Raw genomic sequence first — 10,467 nt, 5'->3', positions numbered from 1 at the left:
GACTGCCAACCAAGCATACTATATTCAGCAAAAAAAAAAAAAAAAAAAAAAAAAAAAAAAAAGAGTTCTAGGATAATTCTGGTCTCAGGCATAAGTGTGTGCCCATAGTTCTGGGGTTCAGCCAAGTCTTGTCACAAAATGGTCAGTAGCAATGGGTTGTGATTTACATGATCATATATAAAGGGGGAAATGAGAAGTTTCTTAGTACATTTTTGTAATCTTAATAAGATTTAATAAAAAACAATTATCCCTGAAGGTAGAGATGGGAGTTTTGACTTAGAGTTTGATTTATAAAATGAGGAGGAGGGCGGCACCTGTGGCTCAAGGAGTAGGGCGCTGGCCCCATACACCAGAGGTGGTGGGTTCAAGCCTGGCCCTGGCCAAAAATGCAAACAAACAAACAAACAAAAAGACAAGAGGAGGAATCAAGTTTGGGGACACAACAGGCTTGAACCCTTTTGGGAGATAGTTCTGAGTCAGCACTGTTAGCTAGGCCCTAGATGAAACCCCTGTGTTTGGCTGGCCCTGCTGGTCTGTGGCTAGAAACTCCAGCTGGAAACCATGAGCCAGGTTTCCCCACGAACAGACAAGGACTGTGTGTAGTGCACTGGCTGAGTCTCAGGGCGGACCCTGAAAATATGGGCCACGGTCATTTAGGGTTAGGCTGGAACACTGAACAAATACATTGAATGCTGATGAACCAGAGATGGTTTTATTGTTACACAGGGAATGCTAAAAAATGTCTTCTGCTACCCACTGCAGCCTTCAGTTTCACGTAGAGGTTTTAGAGTTTATAAACCACTGCCCATGTTGTAGTATCCCAGACTTAACAGCAGCCCCATAAAAGATCCTAAGTTAGGGTTCTTTTCTTCATTTTCATAAGCAGGGAACAAAGCAGCCAAGGTTGCTTGGGGTGGTGATTTGCCAAGGTCCCGGTTGGGGGAGGGCTAGAATGGGATTCCAGTCTTGTAGTTCCTTGTCTGGTTTCCTAATGCCCAGGGCCTGGGCATCAGGAATGATAATAATAATAATAACAACAATAATACCAGCTACACTGCCCTCTGCCTCACCACCAACCTTCCCAGTGACAAGGGGCAGGGCCTGGCAGTGGATGGATTCCATGAAGGGAATTAGAAAACCTGAAGGCATTCTAGTGGGAATCTGAAAGCTGATCATTGTAAAGAGGCTTGAGACCAGGCCCCCAATTTATTTATCATCATGGGGTCCTGGCTGACTTCACCTTCATCTTTTGAGTCCAGTAGTGTTTGTAGTTGTAAGTCCTCCAACAGGTTCCAACTAGCTAATGAGCTTCTTCCGTGAGTAAGTTCTGCTGATGGGGCGTCTCCTGGAGAATACTTGGCTAAAAGGAGATTCTTCTGAAGTGGAGGGAAATACATCCCTATCCTCATCTAGGAAAAGGCAGAGAAAGATAGCATGCAGGAAGTAACTGAGCACTGAACAAAAGAAAATGGGCTTAAACTATAGAGAGACTTAAGAAAATCAGCATTGCCTTGGAGTTTCTTTCATCCTGTAGCAATGTCACCCATACTTTTTACAAGGCCCTCTGCCCTTGACAGTTATGCACTGAGCTGACAGCAAGAAGCAATTATAAAAATGCAAAAGACCATTAGTTTGAATTCCCCCAGTTTGATATAATGGGCCTTCTTTTTAGGTCTCAAAGATACAGGATTATGCTGTTTTGCATGAATTTATCATAGTTTTGAGGAAGAGAACCACTGAAGGTCCCTACCTCTTATACTCCTTTCAGTTCTAACAGTAGAAGAAATGTTCCTAACCAGGGCAGTTAGTACCCCAAATTCTGTTCTTTTAAATGTCATCACGGAAGGGGAATCCTAGAGTCTGAAGGCTGATTACCACCACAGCCCTCATACCGAATATACAAAAAAACACGGGCATAAACCTGCTTACAGGGAATGTTGGCTCCAAACATGCTGTCATTTGTGCTGCTCAGAACACCCTCCTGTGCGGATTCTGAGACTACAGATTAGCAGTTTATTGTGGTAGGCCTGCTGCTGGCACCATCTTCAGAAAGATGGAATATTTTAACATTTTGTTCTAGTAGGATTTTGAGGGAGTTTCTGTTCACATGCACGGAAGTTCTACTGTGGAGTTTCTCTGGGAAGGATACATGTTACTGCAGGCACAAAATCCCATACTCGCCATCCTCCAGGGTGCCTCTAAAATTGAGTTGCCTGCACTTCGGGGAGTCACCCACAGGAGAGGAGCTTGATCCTAGACTTCTAGCAAACACATTACCTCTGTGGTCTTTGCACTGAGAGGAAGGTGTCCTCCCCTGGAACAGCAGCGGAGACTGGGTCAGAGCCTGGAGACCACTGGCAGATAGGCAGCTCCGCATAGCACAGCCACGAGGTGGAGTGGAACCTAAAGAGACTCCATAGGGTCAGTGAAGCCCCACAGAGCCCCGAACAGGGGCAGCAGCTCCAAATGCCTCCTTACCACACTCTCTACCCAACAGAAATCATGTGGCATATAGGTTTCAAAAATGAACTCACCAGAAATAAACACCTCATTGTCTCCCGTGGAGGGGAGCTGCTGCATACTCGGAGACCTCTCCTCACTCTTACTAACTTCTGAGTCTTCTCTCAGGTTGTCACAGAGTCTTTTAGCTCCACACTCAGCTTCTTCCTTGGCAGACAGAATTCTCTTCCTGGAACTCAACCCAAACTGTCCCCAGGAGAAAGCTTCCTCAGCCTTAGGCACACTGCTCCTGGGGGGTGACTGGTCTGGCAGTTGACACACCCCCTCAAGCTCAAAATCCTCTAAGATGGGAGTCTTATGGATACCAAGTTCAAGGCCTTGCTCCTTTACCTCAGCCTCTAGCAGAGACAGGCTCCCAGGATGGTCTGTACTGACCTCGCCCCTCCCAGTGGAGGACCCAGCATTGCAGCCCACTGCCCTCTTCTTCCTGGGCCAGTCTTTAATTGTGTCAGGAGTTGTTCTGCCATTGTGCTTGGGGGATGGTGTCCACAGAACCCCAGCATCTGCTTGAAAGGGAGAAGGGGTACTAGAACGGCAGCTGGTGGGGGTACAGGTCTGGCAGATGTAGGTTTGCCCCCCACTCTTGCCTGGTGTGCTGTGTGAGGGGTGGAGGCAAGGTGGTAACATGTAGGTGGGTTCGGGTTTGCCTGAGGTCCTACTGCCCCTGGGCATGCTGAGACCTGGGCTGAAGCTCTCACCTAGAGAGCTCTCCTCCTGTCTTACGGGCTCAGCTTCTAACAAAGAGCTGGGGTCTATCTTTTTAAATCGAAGCTTGAGAAGGCCAGATGCTTGCATCTCCAGCTCAACCTCATAGGTCTGCGAGCTGGCAGATGCTTTGGAATGCCAAGCTGATGCCTGTGGGTTTTCTAGTTGTGCTACAGCCTGGCGCTGCCTTCTGTCTGCAGTATAGCGCAGGTCATAGCAAGGCATCAGAGGTGAGCCAGGTCCAGAGGAAGGAAGAGATGGAGGAATTCCATGGTGAGACAGAGAAGGCTTCTCATCATCAACCACTGTCCTTAGCGCCTCACCTTCTTCTACTGGTGAGATGTTACTTTTCAAGTTATCACTGCCATGGTGTTCGCCTTCACTGAGGAGACTAAGATACTCTGTGTCACTTTTAATAAGCAAAGGAGATGACACATGCCAGGCATTCCTGAAACCAGTGCCTGGGTGGCTCTGTCTTTCAGGAGAAGATTGAGGAGACAGGCTTACCCCTTTCTGGTCCTTTGTAAAGTCTATGGTGGCGACTGGGCTGTCAGCTGTGCCAACCCCAGGAGCAGCAGAGGTGTTAGGGTGGCACTCCAGAGAGCTCCTTTCAGGATCAGAGGTCTTTCTACGTCGCTTCCCAGTTTTATAAAGGGGTGGTGGGGGGATAGTGTCAGATGCAGCTATCCATGAGATCTGGGGAGGAGTTGAGGGAATAGCACAGGAGAGAGATGTGGCTACTGTGGATGACACCCAGGGTTCTTTCCCATCCAGTTCTCCAGGGAGAGAAGACTCTATCAAAGTTGTCCTAAATGGACCCTTCTTGGAAATATCATATGAAGGAGAGGTAAATAGTTTCTTTGGAGTGATAGGTGGGGAAGAAATGATAGTTGTATTCCCTGGTCTCTTTGGGGTTTTGATAGCTTCATCCTTTAGTTTCTGGCCTGGTCTCTCTGCCTCAGAAGCTCCAGAGACCCAAGGCTTTTGGCATTTTTGATTCTGAGGTGCTGTCAGGAAGGCTGCTGCTCTTGGAGGTGTCCTAAGAGAGTATCTGATGGGAGTCAGACACTCACTCCTAGGTTGGGCAGTCAGTGGAGTTGGGGATGCTGGGCAAGAGGGCCTTTCTTGACTGGAATTCACTGAATGTGGTGAAGTATGATTCAGCATAAGCCCAGGTGGATGAGCACCTCGCCCTCTGGGACTTCTTGACACCTCCATTTCAAGAAAGGCACCTTCTTCTGTCAGAGAGTACCCTTTTTGAGCAGTGATTTTTGAATCCAATGGTGAATCATAGCTATGTAAGGAGGAGGTTTTTAAGGATTCTTTAAAAGCTGCCTGCTTTGCAGGTGTCATTTCTGCAGAGGAAGTTTGCAGTCTTTTTGGAGTTTGTGGCATACGAGGGAATCTTTTTGGTGTAGTTTTAGGAAAGGTTGGAGATTTCTGATAACTCTTCTTGGGAGTCTGAAAAGAAAAATGTTTATTTCTGTGTTTGAATATTATAATCCTTATTCTCTGAAGTGTTTTAGTAATATCTAAGACAATTAAGCAAATGGGAAATTTACAGTCAGCCAAAGGAATAACCTAAAACTGGAAATGCCAAATAGTGATCCATTTCCTTCTCCATAACATGACTCAGATTTTACTTGTCTACTTTCTAGGACCAAACACTGTATCCAATTTTAGTTTGTTCTCCTAAGAACAAATAATCTTAATAACGTGCATAGTACAGCTAAACTATGCTTGGCTTGTAACAGAATCATTCCCTCTTTAAACAAGACAGCTATTGGCTGGGCATAGTGGCTCACACCTGTAATCCTAGCACTCTGGGATGCCGAGGCTGATGGATTGCTTGAGCTCACAAGTTCAAGACTAGCCTGAGCAAAAAGCAAGATCCTGTCTCTACTAACAATAGAAAAAACCAAGGCAAGAGGATAGCTTGAGCCCAAGAGTTGGAGGTTGCTGTGAGCTATGATACCACAGCACTCTACCTAGGGCAAAGCTTGAGACTCTGTCTCAAAAACAAACAAACAAAAAACAAGATAGCCACTTCTGACCTTTGCCTAGCACACCCTCCAGGAGACACCCCATTTGCTGTTCACCTTCAGTCAACATGTGTTTGCTTTCTCTTCTCTAATGGACTCTATGGGTTTTCTACAACCTTGCTTGATTGTTATCAAAAGGGAATCTACATGGCATTTCATGTTCAGCAGGGTATAAATACAATGTGGCTCACATAATAACAAGGATATGCAAGAAGCATTAAGGAACACAAAGGAAGGCTGCCGAACCCAGCTGGGGGATGGGAGGAAGAAATAGTGAGTCAGGTCTTCAAGAATGGCTATCAGCAGGAGAAGGCAAAGGATAGAAAACTGGGAAAGAGAGGACTTTAGGTATAGAAAACAACAATGAACAAAGGCACAAAAATGAGAGTCAGCAGCCCTGTGCAGAATAATGTGCAGCCTGAGGCTACTGGGAAAGTGGAGTGTGAAATGGGGTGGGGTGAGGGCTGAGGCTGGTCAGACTAGCAGGGACCAGATTATGGAGGACTTGTCCTGACTGGGGGAGACCAACCTTAGTTGTACAGATCTGTGGTTTTAAAAACTTTCCTCAGAGCTCTGTGTCATCCTCAACCTCTAAGCAATTTACTGGGTTTCCAAATAAAGATTATTATTTTTGAATACAAAGCTTCCATTTTAGGAAAACTTGGAAAACCCTGCTTTAGCAGAGAGTATCTATAGAACTTTAAGCAAAGCAAACATTTTAAGCAAAATCAGCAGAATGTTTCAGAAAGAACATTTTGACCTCTGGTTTGGGGATAGATTTTTGAGAGAAAAGTCTGTTGAAATGTTCCAGATAGAAGTGAATCAGGGTAGAATTACAGGGATGAAGAAGGGTATAAGAAGGTGGGTATAAGAGTCAGTTTGTAAATAAAATGGGAAGGGTTTGATTGACTGGCTATGTCCAAGGAGGGAGAGGAATCAAGGAGGACTCCTAGGTTTCTAATATAGGGGACTGTATTGAGTGGGCAACCAAACAGAAACAGATGAGTGACCATTACATGTTTCAGAATGGTATGGGTGTATGTTTGTGTGTATACATACAGAGAGAGAGAATATGATAGATATACAGTATATTTTACATGCATATGCACTCTGTGGTTTCTTTGACCATGTCTCTTATGTTTTACAAGACTACACAATTCTAAACATTACAGAAACTTTATACCTGGTAATCTGTAGGTATCTCTGAACCCAAAATGTCTCTTGAAGGCCTTTTAATTTTGGCTGAACCCTTCTCTGAGGGGCTAATCATCTCAGACACTGCCCCAAAAAGAAGCTTCCTGGGAGAGCAAATACTTCGGACTGGAGAATTTTCTCTTTGATCTGCAAGTCAAAACCAGCAACAATATTTAATTCTTTCACAACTCTTACCTACCCAATGCTACTAAAACAGCCAGTCTATACAAGAAAGAAAATAATTATTTTGAGAGTAACTGGGGAGAAAATAATTATGCCAGCAATGGAATGATTGCTGCCTTCCTTCCTAAATTTTAATATGACTGCATATTAACCCCAGCTTCTCTGTTACAAAATGTAGGCAACTGAAATAATTTAATTTGTAAATATAAATATAAAAACACACATCTATTAGCCATGCTAATTGTCCATAAAAGAATGTAAAACATGGCTCGGCACCTATAGCTCAACCGGCTAAGGCGCCAGCCACGTACACCTAAGGTGGAGGGTTCGAATCCCCAGCCTGGACCCGCCAAACAACAATGACGGCTGCAACCAAAAAATAGCCGGGCGTTGTGGCGGGCGCCTGTGGTCCCAGCTACTTGGGAGGCTGAGGCAGGAGACTCGCTTGAGCCCAGGAGTTGGAGGTTGCTGTGAGCTGAGATGCCACGGCACTCTACCCAGGGGGACAGCTTGAGGCTCTGTCTCAAAAAAAAAAAAAAAGAATGTAAAACATAATCATTTTCTACCCAGGATAGTTACATAGCTCAGGATTTGGCTATATTGTGGAATTTATGGGTAATTTCCTCTCGAACAAATGAACTAGCTAGACCAATAGGGTGGACAACAAATGTATGTATCCAAGAGATGACTTATGCAAAGGATATGGACTGTTTCTCTAGTTATTATCTTGAACCTCAACTATGTACACCCATTCTACTTCTCCAATGTCAAAAAAGAAAACGCCAAATTTCCTGCTTCTTTTCCCCAAAGCACAGACTAGTGAAGACAGATGGGCATGCATCATTACCTGACTTGTCTTGCTGGAATGAGTGGACTCTTCGCACACTTCGAGACTGTGTCTGAGATACAGGATAGAAGAAACCAGAATTTGTCCGGCTAAATGACAATTGCTTGATTCGAGGACTTCGTCTCAAACTTATTTCTGTAAAGCCAGAACAACAATAACTACCTAGGAAGAACTACAAGTTTGATATTTTCTCATGTTGTCAGAAAATGGGCGAAATTTATATAATACCACATACAAGATAGATGTTCAGCAAGTTATTGGCTTAAGAGGCTTCTGAAGTATCTCATAAAAAGCTAAGAGGGGTTTGATACATGGTCCCAAAAGGTGTAAAAAAACACTAACCTACTAGGACCTACTGTCACTTTCAGAAGTCTCATAAACTGCCACCTTTTAGCATAATGTAGGGTTAAAAAAAAGTTATTATAATGTGACTTTTGCAAAAACAATGCAGATTAGGTTTCTTTCTTTCTTTCTTTTTTTTTTTGAGATAGAACCTTAAGCTATTGCCCTGGGTAGAGTGCCATGGTGCCACAGCTCACAGCAACCTTCAACTCCTAGGCTTAAGTGATTCTCTTGCCTTAGCCTCCCATGTAGTTGGGACTACAGGTGCCTGCCACAACCCCTGGGTATTTTTTGGCTGTAGTTGTCATTGTTGTTTGGCAGGCCCGGGGTAGATTCAAACCCGCCAGCTCTGGTGTATGTGGCTGGTGTCTTAGCTGCTTGAGCTACAGGCACTGAGCCACAGGTTAGGTTTCATATGTATATGTTATACACATATATTTATATACACACATTACATACACACAATACATACATTACATACATGTATATATTATACACATTTGTATGGAAATAATAAAATGATAACAGAGTATTTCTGAGTTATAGAATTATCAAATGATATTTGAAATTTTAGCTTCTATATACTTTGACTTTTATACTACAAATGTAAATTACTTGGACAACTAAAAAAAGAAGTTAGTTTTTAAAAACCCTTCGTCTTGTATATTTTTAAAATAGGCTCCTGCACTTTGTATAACATGTAGATTAGCCTTAACTGTGAATTCTAAATCTATTGTGTAAAGTTATTTCTTCTCCAGAAATTCTCACTAAATTCTGTGTAACAGAAAATTCACTTTTATATAGTTACTGAGCTATACTGTGGCTCAGGGCCATCACAATTTCTATAAAATATCTTAGGATATGCCAAGTGACAAGTGAAAGATTTTCATAGAAGCTAGATAAAATGTGCTTAAAAAAAAAAAAGTAACACTCACCACCTCCCTTTTCAGGAGACTCTTCAACAATATCAATATTAGGACCAGGATCAGAGGATCTTGAAGAACATTAAGCACAGAGATTATTCACTATCACTTGTCATTAATATACAATAAAGACAGAAATGGCTTCTCATCTAACAAAGTAACAAACATCACAGGGGTTGATAACAGAAATGTTAGTAAGCACTCTTATACGATTATTGTTGAGAGAAATGGTTAGAATCTTCCTTTTTTGGAAAGTAATTTTACATCAAAATTTATTTAAAAATAGAGCTCATTTTATTTTTTTGAGACGGAGTCTCACTTTGTGACCCTTGGTAGAGTGCCATGGTTTCATAGTTCACAGCAACCTCAAACTCTTGGGCTCAAGTAATCCCCTTGCCTCCCAGAACTGGGGAAGGAGCAGTTAAGAAAGACAAAGAACATTCAGACAATAATAACCCTACTGCAACCAATCACCATGGAAAAAACTGCAGCCCCATCCACACCTCCATCAGCAAGGGCCAAGTTGGGATCCTAGACTTCTAGACTTCCCCATGGCAACAGATAAATGGATTTAAAAATTGTGGAATATCCATTGAATGGAATACTACTCAGCACTAAAGAGATGAAACATTGCACGTAACAACATGGATAAATCTTAAAATAATTACACCAGGTGAGAGAGGCCAGACAAGAGTACACTCTGTAAGGTTCTCCTGCCTTCAGAGAGTTTATAGAACACTTTTTGGTTATAAACAACACAATTAAGATTTAAGTTGTGGTTTGGCACTGGTAGCTCAGTGGTTAATATTTTATTTTATTTTTTTGAGACAGAGTCTTACTTTATGACCCTCGGTAGTGACAAAGTGAGTGACACAGCACCAGCCACATACACCAGGGCTGGCAGGTTCAAGCCCAGACCAGGCCTGCTAAACAACAATGACAACTACAATTAAAAAAAAGAAAAAATAGCTGGGCGTTGTAGTGGGCACCTGTAGTCCCAGCTACTTGGGAAGCTGAGAGAATAGCTTGAGCCCAAGAGTTTGAAGTTGCTGTGAGTTGTGATGCTATGGCACTCTGAGGAGTGACATAATGAGACTCTGTCTCAAAAAAAAAAAAAAAAAAAAGGGGATTAAGTCCTGTAGGTCAAGAGAAGGCAAGTAGTGGCCAACAAGGTTGTTATGAAGGTGTATGAAGAAGCCTAGGCAAGGATATCACTCACCTGCCCTTGATTTGTCTTTGAAGCAGTCTTCTGGAGATTTGCTTATGTACAGGAGTCTCAGCCACATTCTTAGTCAGCAGTTTGTGATAACCTAAAATGTGAAAACAGCCGAAATTATAAATTTCACTTAACCTTATCAAGAAGCAGCAGTAAGACAAAGGGAGCAGCATGAAGGTCTATATAGCTTATTCCTTAGTTGGAGTGGATCTTAATGGCCTTTGGGCTAAGTCCTGTGCTTACAGGACTTAATATCACAGAACAAATTATCATCACTATTAGTGATTAAATGATGACATAAGCCAAGTATACATAAAATTATTTATCTAATAGGCAATCTTGAAATAAAATGTGTTTACTTGATAGGATTAACATATCCATCTATCTAGTTCGTGGTTCTAATATTTATGATTAAATGAAATAAAATACATGAAAATGCTGATATGCTACACAAATGTTAATTTTTTTTTTTTTTTTTTTTTTTGAGACAGAGTC

General features: G+C 42.6%; 1 protein-coding gene across 1 annotated transcript in view; it reads right to left on the bottom strand.

Moving 5' to 3' along the window:
* Positions 1–1,296: 1,296 nt before the first annotated feature.
* The window catches only part of TICRR (TOPBP1 interacting checkpoint and replication regulator), a 49,115-nt gene continuing 39,944 nt past the window's right edge, over positions 1,297–10,467 (bottom strand). Inside the window, exons 16-22 of the mRNA XM_003788821.2 lie at positions 9,976–10,066; positions 8,769–8,827; positions 7,492–7,626; positions 6,451–6,608; positions 2,535–4,686; positions 2,278–2,403; positions 1,297–1,409 (exon numbers count right to left, since the gene is read on the bottom strand). Of these exons, the coding sequence (XP_003788869.1) occupies positions 1,297–1,409; positions 2,278–2,403; positions 2,535–4,686; positions 6,451–6,608; positions 7,492–7,626; positions 8,769–8,827; positions 9,976–10,066 (2,834 nt within the window). The remainder of the gene's footprint in view (positions 1,410–2,277; positions 2,404–2,534; positions 4,687–6,450; positions 6,609–7,491; positions 7,627–8,768; positions 8,828–9,975; positions 10,067–10,467) is intronic.

The sequence above is a fragment of the Otolemur garnettii genome, unplaced genomic scaffold (genome assembly GCF_000181295.1).
Source record: "Otolemur garnettii isolate 467f Iridium unplaced genomic scaffold, OtoGar3 scaffold00029, whole genome shotgun sequence".
In the NCBI taxonomy this organism is placed as follows: domain Eukaryota; kingdom Metazoa; phylum Chordata; class Mammalia; order Primates; family Galagidae; genus Otolemur; species Otolemur garnettii.
The sequence above is the reverse complement of the archived record's forward strand: the minus strand, read 5'-3'. Positions and strand labels throughout refer to the sequence as shown.